Source organism: Diprion similis, chromosome 14, assembly GCF_021155765.1.
Source record: "Diprion similis isolate iyDipSimi1 chromosome 14, iyDipSimi1.1, whole genome shotgun sequence".
NCBI lineage: Eukaryota > Metazoa > Arthropoda > Insecta > Hymenoptera > Diprionidae > Diprion > Diprion similis.
Genome location: NC_060118.1, coordinates 5,949,335 through 5,968,020, shown reverse-complemented (window position 1 = coordinate 5,968,020; position 18,686 = coordinate 5,949,335). Strand labels below are relative to the sequence as shown.

The 18,686-nt window shown below is 42.1% G+C and overlaps 1 protein-coding gene across 1 annotated transcript; it reads right to left on the bottom strand.

The window, feature by feature from the left end:
* Window positions 1–453: 453 nt before the first annotated feature.
* Window positions 454–2,644, bottom strand: LOC124414570 (mitochondrial import receptor subunit TOM20 homolog). Its single transcript, XM_046895543.1, has 4 exons — window positions 2,390–2,644; window positions 1,963–2,054; window positions 1,171–1,344; window positions 454–532 (listed from the first exon to the last, which is right to left on the bottom strand). Exons 1-4 carry the CDS (start codon window positions 2,511–2,513, stop codon window positions 488–490), a joined length of 435 nt encoding a protein of 144 aa, XP_046751499.1. The 5' UTR covers window positions 2,514–2,644; the 3' UTR covers window positions 454–487.
* Between the last annotated feature and the right edge of the window lie 16,042 nt (window positions 2,645–18,686).

Sequence of the window (18,686 nt, the reverse complement as noted above, 5' to 3'; positions counted from 1 at the left end):
TTCATAAAAGCTACTTTTACTCTGTTAAGTAACCTGTGTATATCTATAGCATATATTTTACTGTGTTGCTAATTAATTGTAGCATTATATGAAGCAGAAAAAGCGTTTCATGTTTTTATTTCTCTTCAAGCAGCAATTAGGCTGTTGAGGGATTCTTGTACGTGAAATTGTTGTTTATACACCACGTTATTATGGAATAAAATGTTATTTACTGGCCCGCGTGCATTGCATTTTTACAAACCGACTTCTTACACCCTTTAACGTGAGAAGTGTCGTTTTTACTTTAACGAATTGTATGAAAGTACACAGGATGAAACTAACGAAATATTTGTTTAGATATTACGTAACTACATTATATAGTATGACTTAGGATTTTGTGATAGAGTAAGAAATTAACAGTCAATTGTTTTGGCTAAAACGATCGTGTAATCTACTAACATTCTTGTTTTTTAATTAGGAATAACCAACGTGATTATTATCTGCTTTGCTATTCAACATCTTCTTCTGCCATCGCTGTCTGAGATCCGATTTTCTGTAACATGATGAGAAAAAAATGTAGATTACTTTGCACCGTGATTTGCTTAGGCATCAAATATTATTACAGTTTGAATTTAGAACGGTGTGGAAACTTGTAAAATCAAAACAATAATGCAAGAAAAACCAATAATTGTCTTTCTTTCATCTGTACTCTATTTTAGAAGAAAACAACTTCATGGCTGACAAGCATTCATCAGTGGCAGTTTGTCCCGCCCAAGCAGCAAAGCTTTTTGAATGTCTAGCAGTGAGTAACATACATATCAAGATTTATTTCATCAAGCTGATAGAAAGGCATCACCTTTTATACTTCAATGAATCATTTTGCAAAGAGTATGCGCTTGAGACTGAAATGTTGGCAAGAAATATAACTTTTGTCAATGACTCCCATTTTTACTAAGTTCCACATCGAATAACAGACAAGATGAAAAACAAATTGGTGATATATTGAGTTCTAAGAATTTATAGATGAAATTTAGTATTAATATATATATTCATCGATTACAAGCAACTACAGATGAATAATACTTCACTCTACCAAGATTATACAATGAAAAACCTTGATTCAACAAACTTATAAGAAAAACATATTCAAGGAGCATATTATACTCTTGTGAAATTCAATCTAAAACAAACCTGGCCAACTGACGGAAGTCTTTGTAGTAGAAGGTGGAAAACTTGTGGCGGAAGTGTTTGCTGTAGAACTTGCAAGAGCTGATTAGGCTGTCCGCAAACTGTGACTGCATTTGCCAAATGCTCGACACCTCCGTCGAGGTCGCCACCCGCTAGCATCTCTTCGCCCAACTGAACCTGTTCATAAATTCAGACAAAAACGTTGTCCATTGATTATAATATTGAACAATTAGGTCATCTCACGATGATCAGAGGAAATAAATTTATGCCAGAGTAGAACAATTATTTCAAAGTCTCCGAAATTCAATCATACGCATGAGTATTGAAAATTGATTGATTTACAGATTGAATACTTTATATCGACCATATCAGATTTGACGATTTATAGACCATTCGCATACACATGTATAAAGGATAAAAGAAAATAATAACTGCAAATTTTCTATCGTGGTACAATTGATTTTGTTCTTTTCTTTGGTCCGTATTACAAAGTCGAATACTGAAGAAACATATTTCTTGTTGATACTTTTCGCAAAACAAAAAAAGAAGTACATAACTCTGAAACAAGAGAACAACTCCTTCTAAATTTTTGGATTTCGATGCATGGTGTTTCATCATACATAGTCATATGATGGACATGATGAAATCACAATTGATTTGGGTTATAGATCTGTGAATGGTTTTAAAAGAGTTAAAGACGCACTCTTTTGTACTGATTGCCTAGGGCAGTAATATTTTTGAGCAATTCTTTGTTTTAATCAAACTTCTCACCTATTATTGACGACATATCCTTACCTCTTGGAAGAAAAACCTCTGCATCGCTTGATGATCGTTCAGATCCGGTATTTTTGTTCCAGCCTTCTGAGCTTGTTTCTTTGCTCTCCTCCCTAGCAATGAACGTGACATTACGAATAACTCTGATGATTGTTGGAATTTGTTAGATATTTTACAGTAATAAAAATGCAACAATACGATGACGTCAAAGTATGTTAACAGAGTTTTCACCAACGATATGAGCCTAATGTGTGGCCGAATATCTTGTCATGCGTTACCATGTAACAAATCAAAACATTCATAGGTGATGTCGGTTTCGAAAACAGGGTTAAGAAACGCAGAGTTGACTTTGACGTTCGTTTTGGAAAGTCTCAATGCAAAGTAGAATTACGTTCGATCGATATTTAGGATATTGATGATAATGATATTAGATAGGTGTGTAACTCACGGTCGCGTAATTTCTTTTTGAAGTCTGGATCGCCTCGCCGTTTTTGATCGAAGTAAAAGCAGTACCCTATAAATATACTGCCGGCAATTCCGGCAGCGATGCCTACTGCAGCTTTGGAAATCATTGATGTTTTCAGTAATCAATTTCTAACTTCCAATTACTTTTTAATGTTGTTATTTTAATTTTAGTACAGACAAATTCACAAGGTCTTCATTGTGACTTCGACCATCGCACAAAAGGGGTTGCGTTCACTTGTTCGAATATCGAGTGCTCGCCAATCCATCCGAATCTACCTTGGCTGCTTTCCTTTGACGGTGCGTTCCGAAAACATGTTTTATCTCCTAGAGCATTCATAGGTGTATCTGAGGCTCTCCTAGAGAGTTTTTAGCGCTGCCAGCTAATTTCGGAACGCACTCCAAATCTGGAGTTCAAATTAGGGATGCGTTCCGAAATTAGCTGGAAGCGCTAAAAATTCCCTAGGACAGAGACAGAGCTAGTCACAAAGTCGTCAGCGCAAAAGAGAAAAAAGATTATTGACAGCTCTGAGAGCTAATTTCGGAATGCACACTAGGAAGTTCAAAACGGTGGATCCAACATGAAAGCTGTTTTCGAAGTCGCAGATCATGGATTTGGGGGGCTATCATGTAATTTTCCATATTTCACATTTTCACATTTCCCCCCATCCAAGCATTCTGATTGTGCGACTAAACTTCGCAAACTAATCAGAATGCTTGGATGGTGGAAAATGTAAGAATGGGTAATGTGAAAAATTAGGGAATATTCCTCCTAACCACGAAAATTTGAAATTCAAAGAGAAGAATTCAAATTTGATTTTAGGATTACCGTTCACTGAAGCAGTGTACGGGATTACTCAACTTTGATTATTTGACCATGAATATTTAAACCGAAGATCATATCATTCATTCGAGGCAATTCGTTTTCATTCAAATTCAGCAATGTTAATGCCGAAGGCAATCTTTCGTTCTTCAGCTGCATCTCCTGATCCTAAACTAACAGCGTATCTGACATGCACCCGATCAATTTCTCTAATGAACTTACGTCGACTAATACTACAGACATCGCAACGAATTGATTCCGAATTCATCGAAAATCTTCAATATTTTCGTTACAAATCTATAGTGGGAACTGTTTTTTGGAGAAAGAATCCTTAATAACAGAATTAAATTGATTGACGCGTATTGAGCTCAATGATCCCCCAGAAACTCAGAAGACACATCAGAAAGAGCGTAGGACCAACAGGAGAGAAATAAAGAAGGAAATCTACAGTTTTTCAGCTGTATCTTTTCATGCGTTGTTCGCAGCGTATTGTGACAGCGCCTAATCGATTACTCTCGCAAAATGACGTCGGAATTGTGCCTGAGCGAATTAATTTCAGCTCTTTTCGGAATCGTCGAAATTTTTCCAAAATATCCAAAGGGGTAAGCCTTGGATTTTTTTGGCCGAAGAATCTTTTGTCTGCGAATCGATCCGTATGACGTTTTTGAGACTAATTTGACGCCCAGGAACTCAGAAAACACATGAAAAATATTCTAGGATCAGCAGCAGAGAAATGACCATGAAAATTTGCAGTTTTTCGGCTGTAACTTTGCAGGTGTTGCTCTCAGCGTATCGGGACTGCGATCAATCGATTTCTCTTGCAAAATCACGTCAGAATAGTGCCCTACAGAATTAATTGCAGCTCTTTTAAAAGTCGTCGAAATTTTTACCAAAAATGCAAAGGGGTTAGCCTTGGATTTTTTTTGGCCGAAAAATCTTTTGTCTGCGAATCGATCCGTATGACGCTTTTTAGACTAATTCGAGGCCCAGGAACTCAGAAAACACATTAAAAATAGCCTGGGACCAGCAGCAGAGAAATGACGATGAAAATCTGCAGTTTTTCGGCTGTAACTTTGCAGGCGTTGCTCGCAGCGTATCGGGACTGCGGTTAATCGATTCCTCTCGCAAAATCACGTCGAAATAGTACCCTATAGAATTAATTGCAGCACTTTTCGAAGTCGTCGAAATTTTCGCCAGAAATGCAAAGGGGTTAGCGTTGGATTTTTTTTGGCCGAAAAATCTTTTGTCTGGGAATCGATCCGTATGACGCTTTTTAGACTAATTCGAGGCCCAGGAACTCAGAAAACACATTAAAAATAGCCTGGGACCAGCAGCAGAGAAATGACGATGAAAATCTGCAGTTTTTCGGCTGTAACTTTGCAGGCGTTGCTCGCAGCGTATCGGCACTGCGGTTAATCGATTCCTCTCGCAAAATCACGTCGAAATAGTACCCTAAAGAATTAATTGCAGCACTTTTCGAAGTCGTCGAAATTTTCGCCAAAAATGCAAAGGGGTTAGCCTTGGATTTTTTTTGGCCGAAAAATCTTTTGTCTGGGAATCGATCCGTATGACGCTTTTTAGACTAATTCGAGGCCCAGGAACTCAGAAAACACATTAAAAATAGCCTGGGACCAGCAGCAGAGAAATGACGATGAAAATCTGCAGTTTTTCGGCTGTAACTTTGCAGGCGTTGCTCGCAGCGTATCGGGACTGCAGTTAATCGATTCCTCTCGCAAAATCACGTCGAAATAGTACCCTAAAGAATTAATTGCAGCACTTTTCGAAGTCGTCGAAATTTTCGCCAAAAATGCAAAGGGGTTAGCCTTGGATTTTTTTTGGCCGAAAAATCTTTTGTCTGGGAATCGATCCGTATGACGCTTTTTAGACTAATTCCAGGCCCAGGAACTCAGAAAACACATTAAAAATAGCCTGGGACCAGCAGCAGAGAAATGACGATGAAAATCTGCAGTTTTTCGGCTGTAACTTTGCAGGCGTTGCTCGCAGCGTATCGGGACTGCGGTTAATCGATTCCTCTCGCAAAATCACGTCGAAATAGTACCCTATAGAATTAATTGCAGCACTTTTCGAAGTCGTCAAAATTTTCGCCAGAAATGCAAAGGGGTTAGCCTTGGATTTTTTTTGGCCGAAAAATCTTTTGTCTGGGAATCGATCCGTATGACGCTTTTTAGACTAATTCGAGGCCCAGGAACTCAGAAAACACATTAAAAATAGCCTGGGACCAGCAGCAGAGAAATGACGATGAAAATCTGCAGTTTTTCGGCTGTAACTTTGCAGGCGTTGCTCGCAGCGTATCGGGACTGCGGTTAATCGATTCCTCTCGCAAAATCACGTCGAAATAGTACCCTAAAGAATTAATTGCAGCACTTTTCGAAGTCGTCGAAATTTTGGCCAAAAATGCAAAGGGGTTAGCCTTGGATTTTTTTTGGCCGAAAAATCTTTTGTCTGGGAATCGATCCGTATGACGCTTTTTAGACTAATTCGAGGCCCAGGAACTCAGAAAACACATTAAAAATAGCCTGGGACCAGCAGCAGAGAAATGACGATGAAAATCTGCAGTTTTTCGGCTGTAACTTTGCAGGCGTTGCTCGCAGCGTATCGGGACTGCGGTTAATCGATTCCTCTCGCAAAATCACGTCGAAATAGTACCCTAAAGAATTAATTGCAGCACTTTTCGTAGTCGTCGAAATTTTCGCCAAAAATGCAAAGGGGTTAGCCTTGGATTTTTTTTGAGCGAAAAATCTTTTGTCTGGGAATCGATCCGTATGACGCTTTTTAGACTAATTCGAGGCCCAGGAACTCAGAAAACACATTAAAAATAGCCTGGGACCAGCAGCAGAGAAATGACGATGAAAATCTGCAGTTTTTCGGCTGTAACTTTGCAGGCGTTGCTCGCAGCGTATCGGGACTGCGGTTAATCGATTCCTCTCGCAAAATCACGTCGAAATAGTACCCTATAGAATTAATTGCAGCACTTTTCGAAGTCGTCGAAATTTTCGCCAGAAATGCAAAGGGGTTAGCCTTGGATTTTTTTTGGCCGAAAAATCTTTTGTCTGGGAATCGATCCGTATGACGCTTTTTAGACTAATTCGAGGCCCAGGAACTCAGAAAACACATTAAAAATAGCCTGGGACCAGCAGCAGAGAAATGACGATGAAAATCTGCAGTTTTTCGGCTGTAACTTTGCAGGCGTTGCTCGCAGCGTATCGGGACTGCGGTTAATCGATTCCTCTCGCAAAATCACGTCGAAATAGTACCCTAAAGGATTAATTGCAGCACTTTTCGAAGTCGTCGAAATTTTCGCCAAAAATGCGAAGGGGTTAGCCTTGGATTTTTTTTGGCCGAAAAATCTTCTGTCCGGGAATCGATCCGTATTACGCTTTTTAGACTAATTCGAGGCCCAGGAACTCTGAAAACACATTAAAAATAGCCTGGGACCAGCAGCAGAGAAATGACGATGAAAATCTGCAGTTTTTCGGCTGTAACTTTGCAGGCGTTGCTCGCAGCGTATCGTGACTGCGGTTAATCGATTCCTCTCGCAAAATCACGTCGAAATAGTACCCTAAAGAATTAATTGCAGCACTTTTCGAAGTCGTCGAAATTTTCGCCAAAAATGCAAAGGGGTTAGCCTTGGATTTTTTTTGGCCGAAAAATCTTTTGTCTGGGAATCGATCCGTATGACGCTTTTTAGACTAATTCGGGGCCCAGGAACTCAGAAAACACATTAAAAATAGCCTGGGACCAGCAGCAGAGAAATGACGATGAAAATCTGCAGTTTTTCGGCTGTAACTTTGCAGGCGTTGCTCGCAGCGTATCGGGACTGCGGTTAATCGATTCCTCTCGCAAAATCACGTCAAAATAGTACCCTAAAGAATTAATTGCAGCACTTTTCGAAGTCGTCGAAATTTTCGCCAAAAATGCAAAGGGGTTAGCCTTGAATTTTTTTTGGCCGAAAAATCTTTTGTCTGGGAATCGATCCGTATGACGCTTTTTAGACTAATTCGAGGCCCAGGAACTCAGAAAACACATTAAAAATAGCCTGGGACCAGCAGCAGAGAAATGACGATGAAAATCTGCAGTTTTTCGGCTGTAACTTTGCAGGCGTTGCTCGCAGCGTATCGGGACTGCGGTTAATCGATTCCTCTCGCAAAATCACGTCGAAATAGTACCCTAAAGAATTAATTGCAGCACTTTTCGAAGTCGTCGAAATTTTCGCCAAAAATGCAAAGGGGTTAGCCTTGGATTTTTTTTGGCCGAAAAATCTTTTGTCCGGGAATCGATCCGTATTACGCTTTTTAGACTAATTCGAGGCCCAGGAACTCAGAAAACACATTAAAAATAGCCTGGGACCAGCAGCAGAGAAATGACGATGAAAATCTGCAGTTTTTCGGCTGTAACTTTGCAGGCGTTGCTCGCAGCGTATCGGGACTGCGGTTAATCGATTCCTCTCGCAAAATCACGTCGAAATAGTACCCTAAAGAATTAATTGCAGCACTTTTCGAAGTCGTCGAAATTTTCGCCAAAAATGCAAAGGGGTTAGCCTTGGATTTTTTTTGGCCGAAAAATCTTTTGTCCGGGAATCGATCCGTATTACGCTTTTTAGACTAATTCGAGGCCCAGGAACTCAGAAAACGAATTAAAAATAGCCTGGGACCAGCAGCAGAGAAATGACGATGAAAATCTGCAGTTTTTCGGCTGTAACTTTGCAGGCGTTGCTCGCAGCGTATCGGGACTGCGGTTAATCGATTCCTCTCGCGAAATCACGTCGAAATAGTACCCTAAAGAATTAATTGCAGCACTTTTCGTAGTCGTCGAAATTTTCGCCAAAAATGCAAAGGGGTTAGCCTTGGATTTTTTTTGAGCGAAAAATCTTTTGTCTGGGAATCGATCCGTATGACGCTTTTTAGACTAATTCGAGGCCCAGGAACTCAGAAAACACATTAAAAATAGCCTGGGACCAGCAGCAGAGAAATGACGATGAAAATCTGCAGTTTTTCGGCTGTAACTTTGCAGGCGTTGCTCGCAGCGTATCGGGACTGCGGTTAATCGATTCCTCTCGCAAAATCACGTCGAAATAGTACCCTATAGAATTAATTGCAGCACTTTTCGAAGTCGTCGAAATTTTCGCCAGAAATGCAAAGGGGTTAGCCTTGGATTTTTTTTGGCCGAAAAATCTTTTGTCTGGGAATCGATCCGTATGACGCTTTTTAGACTAATTCGAGGCCCAGGAACTCAGAAAACACATTAAAAATAGCCTGGGACCAGCAGCAGAGAAATGACGATGAAAATCTGCAGTTTTTCGGCTGTAACTTTGCAGGCGTTGCTCGCAGCGTATCGGGACTGCGGTTAATCGATTCCTCTCGCAAAATCACGTCGAAATAGTACCCTAAAGGATTAATTGCAGCACTTTTCGAAGTCGTCGAAATTTTCGCCAAAAATGCGAAGGGGTTAGCCTTGGATTTTTTTTGGCCGAAAAATCTTCTGTCCGGGAATCGATCCGTATTACGCTTTTTAGACTAATTCGAGGCCCAGGAACTCTGAAAACACATTAAAAATAGCCTGGGACCAGCAGCAGAGAAATGACGATGAAAATCTGCAGTTTTTCGGCTGTAACTTTGCAGGCGTTGCTCGCAGCGTATCGTGACTGCGGTTAATCGATTCCTCTCGCAAAATCACGTCGAAATAGTACCCTAAAGAATTAATTGCAGCACTTTTCGAAGTCGTCGAAATTTTCGCCAAAAATGCAAAGGGGTTAGCCTTGGATTTTTTTTGGCCGAAAAATCTTTTGTCTGGGAATCGATCCGTATGACGCTTTTTAGACTAATTCGGGGCCCAGGAACTCAGAAAACACATTAAAAATAGCCTGGGACCAGCAGCAGAGAAATGACGATGAAAATCTGCAGTTTTTCGGCTGTAACTTTGCAGGCGTTGCTCGCAGCGTATCGGGACTGCGGTTAATCGATTCCTCTCGCAAAATCACGTCAAAATAGTACCCTAAAGAATTAATTGCAGCACTTTTCGAAGTCGTCGAAATTTTCGCCAAAAATGCAAAGGGGTTAGCCTTGAATTTTTTTTGGCCGAAAAATCTTTTGTCTGGGAATCGATCCGTATGACGCTTTTTAGACTAATTCGAGGCCCAGGAACTCAGAAAACACATTGAAAATAGCCTGGGACCAGCAGCAGAGAAATGACGATGAAAATCTGCAGTTTTTCGGCTGTAACTTTGCAGGCGTTGCTCGCAGCGTATCGGGACTGCGGTTAATCGATTCCTCTCGCAAAATCACGTCGAAATAGTACCCTAAAGAATTAATTGCAGCACTTTTCGAAGTCGTCGAAATTTTCGCCAAAAATGCAAAGGGGTTAGCCTTGGATTTTTTTTGGCCGAAAAATCTTTTGTCTGGGAATCGATCCGTATGACGCTCTTTAGACTAATTCGGGGCCCAGGAACTCAGAAAACACATTAAAAATAGCCTGGGACCAGCAGCAGAGAAATGACGATGAAAATCTGCAGTTTTTCGGCTGTCACTTTGCAGGCGTTGCTCGCAGCGTATCGGGACTGCGGTTAATCGATTCCTCTCGCAAAATCACGTCGAAATGGTACCCTAAAGAATTAATTGCAGCACTTTTCGAAGTCGTCGAAATTTTCGCCAAAAATGCAAAGGGGTTAGCCTTGGATTTTTTTTGGCCGAAAAATCTTTTGTCTGGGAATCGATCCGTATGACGCTTTCTAGACTAATTCGAGGCCCAGGAACTCAGAAAACACATTAAAAATAGCCTGGGACCAGCAGCAGAGAAATGACGATGAAAATCTGCAGTTTTTCGGCTGTAACTTTGCAGGCGTTGCTCGCAGCGTATCGGGACTGCGGTTAATCGATTCCTCTCGCAAAATCACGTCGAAATAGTACCCTAAAGAATTAATTGCAGCACTTTTCGAAGTCGTCGAAATTTTCGCCAAAAATGCAAAGGGGTTAGCCTTGGATTTTTTTTGGCCGAAAAATCTTTTGTCCGGGAATCGATCCGTATTACGCTTTTTAGACTAATTCGAGGCCCAGGAACTCAGAAAACACATTAAAAATAGCCTGGGACCAGCAGCAGAGAAATGACGATGAAAATCTGCAGTTTTTCGGCTGTAACTTTGCAGGCGTTGCTCGCAGCGTATCGGGACTGCGGTTAATCGATTCCTCTCGCAAAATCACGTCGAAATAGTACCCTAAAGAATTAATTGCAGCACTTTTCGAAGTCGTCGAAATTTTCGCCAAAAATGCAAAGGGGTTAGCCTTGGATTTTTTTTGGCCGAAAAATCTTTTGTCCGGGAATCGATCCGTATTACGCTTTTTAGACTAATTCGAGGCCCAGGAACTCAGAAAACGAATTAAAAATAGCCTGGGACCAGCAGCAGAGAAATGACGATGAAAATCTGCAGTTTTTCGGCTGTAACTTTGCAGGCGTTGCTCGCAGCGTATCGGGACTGCGGTTAATCGATTCCTCTCGCGAAATCACGTCGAAATAGTACCCTAAAGAAATAATTGCAGCACTTTTCGAAGTCGTCGAAATTTTCGCCAAAAATGCAAAGGGGTTAGCCTTGGATTTTTTTTGGCCGAAAAATCTTTTGTCTGGGAATCGATCCGTATGACACTTTCTAGACTAATTCGAGGCCCAGGAACTCAGAAAACACAATAAAAATAGCCTGGGACCAGCAGCAGAGAAATGACGATGAAAATCTGCAGTTTTTCGGCTGTAACTTTGCAGGCGTTGCTCGCAGCGTATCGGGACTGCGGTTAATCGATTCCTCTCGCAAAATCACGTCGAAATAGTACCCTATAGAATTAATTGCAGCACTTTTCGAAGTCGTCGAAATTTTCGCCAGAAATGCAAAGGGGTTAGCCTTGGATTTTTTTTGGCCGAAAAATCTTTTGTCTGGGAATCGATCCGTATGACGCTTTTTAGACTAATTCGAGGCCCAGGAACTCAGAAAACACATTAAAAATAGCCTGGGACCAGCAGCAGAGAAATGACGATGAAAATCTGCAGTTTTTCGGCTGTAACTTTGCAGGCGTTGCTCGCAGCGTATCGGGACTGCGGTTAATCGATTCCTCTCGCAAAATCACGTCGAAATAGTACCCTAAAGGATTAATTGCAGCACTTTTCGAAGTCGTCGAAATTTTCGCCAAAAATGCGAAGGGGTTAGCCTTGGATTTTTTTTGGCCGAAAAATCTTCTGTCCGGGAATCGATCCGTATTACGCTTTTTAGACTAATTCGAGGCCCAGGAACTCTGAAAACACATTAAAAATAGCCTGGGACCAGCAGCAGAGAAATGACGATGAAAATCTGCAGTTTTTCGGCTGTAACTTTGCAGGCGTTGCTCGCAGCGTATCGTGACTGCGGTTAATCGATTCCTCTCGCAAAATCACGTCGAAATAGTACCCTAAAGAATTAATTGCAGCACTTTTCGAAGTCGTCGAAATTTTCGCCAAAAATGCAAAGGGGTTAGCCTTGGATTTTTTTTGGCCGAAAAATCTTTTGTCTGGGAATCGATCCGTATGACGCTTTTTAGACTAATTCGGGGCCCAGGAACTCAGAAAACACATTAAAAATAGCCTGGGACCAGCAGCAGAGAAATGACGATGAAAATCTGCAGTTTTTCGGCTGTAACTTTGCAGGCGTTGCTCGCAGCGTATCGGGACTGCGGTTAATCGATTCCTCTCGCAAAATCACGTCAAAATAGTACCCTAAAGAATTAATTGCAGCACTTTTCGAAGTCGTCGAAATTTTCGCCAAAAATGCAAAGGGGTTAGCCTTGAATTTTTTTTGGCCGAAAAATCTTTTGTCTGGGAATCGATCCGTATGACGCTTTTTAGACTAATTCGAGGCCCAGGAACTCAGAAAACACATTGAAAATAGCCTGGGACCAGCAGCAGAGAAATGACGATGAAAATCTGCAGTTTTTCGGCTGTAACTTTGCAGGCGTTGCTCGCAGCGTATCGGGACTGCGGTTAATCGATTCCTCTCGCAAAATCACGTCGAAATAGTACCCTAAAGAATTAATTGCAGCACTTTTCGAAGTCGTCGAAATTTTCGCCAAAAATGCAAAGGGGTTAGCCTTGGATTTTTTTTGGCCGAAAAATCTTTTGTCTGGGAATCGATCCGTATGACGCTCTTTAGACTAATTCGGGGCCCAGGAACTCAGAAAACACATTAAAAATAGCCTGGGACCAGCAGCAGAGAAATGACGATGAAAATCTGCAGTTTTTCGGCTGTCACTTTGCAGGCGTTGCTCGCAGCGTATCGGGACTGCGGTTAATCGATTCCTCTCGCAAAATCACGTCGAAATGGTACCCTAAAGAATTAATTGCAGCACTTTTCGAAGTCGTCGAAATTTTCGCCAAAAATGCAAAGGGGTTAGCCTTGGATTTTTTTTGGCCGAAAAATCTTTTGTCTGGGAATCGATCCGTATGACGCTTTCTAGACTAATTCGAGGCCCAGGAACTCAGAAAACACATTAAAAATAGCCTGGGACCAGCAGCAGAGAAATGACGATGAAAATCTGCAGTTTTTCGGCTGTAACTTTGCAGGCGTTGCTCGCAGCGTATCGGGACTGCGGTTAATCGATTCCTCTCGCAAAATCACGTCGAAATAGTACCCTAAAGAATTAATTGCAGCACTTTTCGAAGTCGTCGAAATTTTCGCCAAAAATGCAAAGGGGTTAGCCTTGGATTTTTTTTGGCCGAAAAATCTTTTGTCCGGGAATCGATCCGTATTACGCTTTTTAGACTAATTCGAGGCCCAGGAACTCAGAAAACACATTAAAAATAGCCTGGGACCAGCAGCAGAGAAATGACGATGAAAATCTGCAGTTTTTCGGCTGTAACTTTGCAGGCGTTGCTCGCAGCGTATCGGGACTGCGGTTAATCGATTCCTCTCGCAAAATCACGTCGAAATAGTACCCTAAAGAATTAATTGCAGCACTTTTCGAAGTCGTCGAAATTTTCGCCAAAAATGCAAAGGGGTTAGCCTTGGATTTTTTTTGGCCGAAAAATCTTTTGTCCGGGAATCGATCCGTATTACGCTTTTTAGACTAATTCGAGGCCCAGGAACTCAGAAAACACATTAAAAATAGCCTGGGACCAGCAGCAGAGAAATGACGATGAAAATCTGCAGTTTTTCGGCTGTAACTTTGCAGGCGTTGCTCGCAGCGTATCGGGACTGCGGTTAATCGATTCCTCTCGCGAAATCACGTCGAAATAGTACCCTAAAGAAATAATTGCAGCACTTTTCGAAGTCGTCGAAATTTTCGCCAAAAATGCAAAGGGGTTAGCCTTGGATTTTTTTTGGCCGAAAAATCTTTTGTCTGGGAATCGATCCGTATGACGCTTTCTAGACTAATTCGAGGCCCAGGAACTCAGAAAACACAATAAAAATAGCCTGGGACCAGCAGCAGAGAAATGACGATGAAAATCTGCAGTTTTTCGGCTGTAACTTTGCAGGCGTTGCTCGCAGCGTATCGGGACTGCGGTTAATCGATTCCTCTCGCAAAATCACGTCGAAATAGTACCCTAAAGAATTAATTGCAGCACTTTTCGAAGTCGTCGAAATTTTCGCCAAAAATGCAAAGGGGTTAGCCTTGGATTTTTTTTGGCCGAAAAATCTTTTGTCTGGGAATCGATCCGTATGACGCTTTCTAGACTAATTCGAGGCCCAGGAACTCAGAAAACACATTAAAAATAGCCTGGGACCAGCAGCAGAGAAATGACGATGAAAATCTGCAGTTTTTCGGCTGTAACTTTGCAGGCGTTGCTCGCAGCGTATCGGGACTGCGGTTAATCGATTCCTCTCGCAAAATCACGTCGAAATAGTACCCTAAAGAATTAATTGCAGCACTTTTCGAAGTCGTCGAAATTTTCGCCAAAAATGCAAAGGGGTTAGCCTTGGATTTTTTTTGGCCGAAAAATCTTTTGTCTGGGAATCGATCCGTATGACGCTCTTTAGACTAATTCGGGGCCCAGGAACTCAGAAAACACATTAAAAATAGCCTGGGACCAGCAGCAGAGAAATGACGATGAAAATCTGCAGTTTTTCGGCTGTCACTTTGCAGGCGTTGCTCGCAGCGTATCGGGACTGCGGTTAATCGATTCCTCTCGCAAAATCACGTCGAAATAGTACCCTAAAGAATTAATTGCAGCACTTTTCGAAGTCGTCGAAATTTTCGCCAAAAATGCAAAGGGGTTAGCCTTGGATTTTTTTTGGCCGAAAAATCTTTTGTCTGGGAATCGATCCGTATGACGCTTTCTAGACTAATTCGAGGCCCAGGAACTCAGAAAACACATTAAAAATAGCCTGGGACCAGCAGCAGAGAAATGACGATGAAAATCTGCAGTTTTTCGGCTGTAACTTTGCAGGCGTTGCTCGCAGCGTATCGGGACTGCGGTTAATCGATTCCTCTCGCAAAATCACGTCGAAATAGTACCCTAAAGAATTAATTGCAGCACTTTTCGAAGTCGTCGAAATTTTCGCCAAAAATGCAAAGGGGTTAGCCTTGGATTTTTTTTGGCCGAAAAATCTTTTGTCCGGGAATCGATCCGTATTACGCTTTTTAGACTAATTCGAGGCCCAGGAACTCAGAAAACACATTAAAAATAGCCTGGGACCAGCAGCAGAGAAATGACGATGAAAATCTGCAGTTTTTCGGCTGTAACTTTGCAGGCGTTGCTCGCAGCGTATCGGGACTGCGGTTAATCGATTCCTCTCGCAAAATCACGTCGAAATAGTACCCTAAAGAATTAATTGCAGCACTTTTCGAAGTCGTCGAAATTTTCGCCAAAAATGCAAAGGGGTTAGCCTTGGATTTTTATTGGCCGAAAAATCTTTTGTCTGGGAATCGATCCGTATGACGCTTTTTAGACTAATTCGAGGCCCAGGAACTCAGAAAACACAATAAAAATAGCCTGGGACCAGCAGCAGAGAAATGACGATGAAAATCTGCAGTTTTTCGGCTGTAACTTTGCAGGCGTTGCTCGCAGCGTATCGGGACTGCGGTTAATCGATTCCTCTCGCAAAATCACGTCGAAATAGTACCCTAAAGAATTAATTGCAGCACTTTTCGAAGTCGTCGAAATTTTCGCCAAAAATGCAAAGGGGTTAGCCTTGGATTTTTTTTGGCCGAAAAATCTTTTGTCCGGGAATCGATCCGTATTACGCTTTTTAGACTAATTCGAGGCCCAGGAACTCAGAAAACACATTAAAAATAGCCTGGGACCAGCAGCAGAGAAATGACGATGAAAATCTGCAGTTTTTCGGCTGTAACTTTGCAGGCGTTGCTCGCAGCGTATCGGGACTGCGGTTAATCGATTCCTCTCGCGAAATCACGTCGAAATAGTACCCTAAAGAAATAATTGCAGCACTTTTCGAAGTCGTCGAAATTTTCGCCAAAAATGCAAAGGGGTTAGCCTTGGATTTTTTTTGGCCGAAAAATCTTTTGTCTGGGAATCGATCCGTATGACGCTTTTTAGACTAATTCGAGGCCCAGGAACTCAGAAAACACATTAAAAATAGCCTGGGACCAGCAGCAGAGAAATGACGATGAAAATCTGCAGTTTTTCGGCTGTAACTTTGCAGGCGTTGCTCGCAGCGTATCGGGACTGCGGTTAATCGATTCCTCTGGCAAAATCACGTCGAAATAGTACCCTAAAGAATTAATTGCAGCACTTTTCGAAGTCGTCGAAATTTTCGCCAAAAATGCAAAGGGGTTAGCCTTGGATTTTTTTTGGCCGAAAAATCTTTTGTCTGGGAATCGATCCGTATGACGCTTTCTAGACTAATTCGAGGCCCAGGAACTCAGAAAACACAATAAAAATAGCCTGGGACCAGCAGCAGAGAAATGACGATGAAAATCTGCAGTTTTTCGGCTGTAACTTTGCAGGCGTTGCTCGCAGCGTATCGGGACTGCGGGTAATCGATTCCTCTCGCAAAATCACGTCGAAATAGTACCCTAAAGAATTAATTGCAGCACTTTTCGAAGTCGTCGAAATTTTCGCCAAAAATGCAAAGGGGTTAGCCTTGGATTTTTTTTGGCCGAAAAATCTTTTGTCTGGGAATCGATCCGTATGACGCTTTCTAGACTAATTCGAGGCCCAGGAACTCAGAAAACACAATAAAAATAGCCTGGGACCAGCAGCAGAGAAATGACGATGAAAATCTGCAGTTTTTCGGCTGTAACTTTGCAGGCGTTGCTCGCAGCGTATCGGGACTGCGGTTAATCGATTCCTCTCGCAAAATCACGTCGAAATAGTACCCTAAAGAATTAATTGCAGCACTTTTCGAAGTCGTCGAAATTTTCGCCAGAAATGCAAAGGGGTTAGCCTTGGATTTTTTTTGGCCGAAAAATCTTTTGTCTGGGAATCGATCCGTATGACGCTTTCTAGACTAATTCGAGGCCCAGGAACTCAGAAAACACATTAAAAATAGCCTGGGACCAGCAGCAGAGAAATGACGATGAAAATCTGCAGTTTTTCGGCTGTAACTTTGCAGGCGTTGCTCGCAGCGTATCGAGACTGCGGTTAATCGATTCCTCTCGCAAAATCACGTCGAAATAGTACCCTAAAGAATTAATTGCAGCACTTTTCGAAGTCGTCGAAATTTTCGCCAAAAATGCAAAGGGGTTAGCCTTGGATTTTTTTTGGCCGAAAAATCTTTTGTCTGGGAATCGATCCGTATGACGCTCTTTAGACTAATTCGGGGCCCAGGAACTCAGAAAACACATTAAAAATAGCCTGGGACCAGCAGCAGAGAAATGACGATGAAAATCTGCAGTTTTTCGGCTGTCACTTTGCAGGCGTTGCTCGCAGCGTATCGGGACTGCGGTTAATCGATTCCTCTCGCAAAATCACGTCGAAATAGTACCCTAAAGAATTAATTGCAGCACTTTTCGAAGTCGTCGAAATTTTCGCCAAAAATGCAAAGGGGTTAGCCTTGGATTTTTTTTGGCCGAAAAATCTTTTGTCTGGGAATCGATCCGTATGACGCTTTCTAGACTAATTCGAGGCCCAGGAACTCAGAAAACACATTAAAAATAGCCTGGGACCAGCAGCAGAGAAATGACGATGAAAATCTGCAGTTTTTCGGCTGTAACTTTGCAGGCGTTGCTCGCAGCGTATCGGGACTGCGGTTAATCGATTCCTCTCGCAAAATCACGTCGAAATAGTACCCTAAAGAATTAATTGCAGCACTTTTCGAAGTCGTCGAAATTTTCGCCAAAAATGCAAAGGGGTTAGCCTTGGATTTTTTTTGGCCGAAAAATCTTTTGTCCGGGAATCGATCCGTATTACGCTTTTTAGACTAATTCGAGGCCCAGGAACTCAGAAAACACATTAAAAATAGCCTGGGACCAGCAGCAGAGAAATGACGATGAAAATCTGCAGTTTTTCGGCTGTAACTTTGCAGGCGTTGCTCGCAGCGTATCGGGACTGCGGTTAATCGATTCCTCTCGCAAAATCACGTCGAAATAGTACCCTAAAGAATTAATTGCAGCACTTTTCGAAGTCGTCGAAATTTTCGCCAAAAATGCAAAGGGGTTAGCCTTGGATTTTTTTTGGCCGAAAAATCTTTTGTCTGGGAATCGATCCGTATGACGCTTTTTAGACTAATTCGAGGCCCAGGAACTCAGAAAACACAATAAAAATAGCCTGGGACCAGCAGCAGAGAAATGACGATGAAAATCTGCAGTTTTTCGGCTGTAACTTTGCAGGCGTTGCTCGCAGCGTATCGGGACTGCGGTTAATCGATTCCTCTCGCAAAATCACGTCGAAATAGTACCCTAAAGAATTAATTGCAGCACTTTTCGAAGTCGTCGAAATTTTCGCCAAAAATGCAAAGGGGTTAGCCTTGGATTTTTTTTGGCCGAAAAATCTTTTGTCCGGGAATCGATCCGTATTACGCTTTTTAGACTAATTCGAGGCCCAGGAACTCAGAAAACACATTAAAAATAGCCTGGGACCAGCAGCAGAGAAATGACGATGAAAATCTGCAGTTTTTCGGCTGTAACTTTGCAGGCGTTGCTCGCAGCGTATCGGGACTGCGGTTAATCGATTCCTCTCGCAAAATCACGTCGAAATAGTACCCTAAAGAATTAATTGCAGCACTTTTCGAAGTCGTCGAAATTTTCGCCAAAAATGCAAAGGGGTTAGCCTTGGATTTTTTTTGGCCGAAAAATCTTTTGTCCGGGAATCGATCCGTATTACGCTTTTTAGACTAATTCGAGGCCCAGGAACTCAGAAAACACATTAAAAATAGCCTGGGACCAGCAGCAGAGAAATGACGATGAAAATCTGCAGTTTTTCGGCTGTAACTTTGCAGGCGTTGCTCGCAGCGTATCGGGACTGCGGTTAATCGATTCCTCTCGCGAAATCACGTCGAAATAGTACCCTAAAGAAATAATTGCAGCACTTT

Excerpts from the sequence above, each read along its gene's own strand:
- LOC124414570 (XM_046895543.1), bottom strand. The coding sequence starts at position 2,513 with ATGATTTCCAAAGCTGCAGTAGGCATCGCTGCCGGAATTGCCGGCAGT. Across the intron at positions 1,345-1,962 it reads AGAGGTTTTTCTTCCAAGAG|GTTCAGTTGGGCGAAGAGAT; the intron begins GTAAGGATATGT and ends ATTTATGAACAG. Across the intron at positions 533-1,170 it reads GACTTCCGTCAGTTGGCCAG|AAAATCGGATCTCAGACAGC; the intron begins GTTTGTTTTAGA and ends ATCATGTTACAG.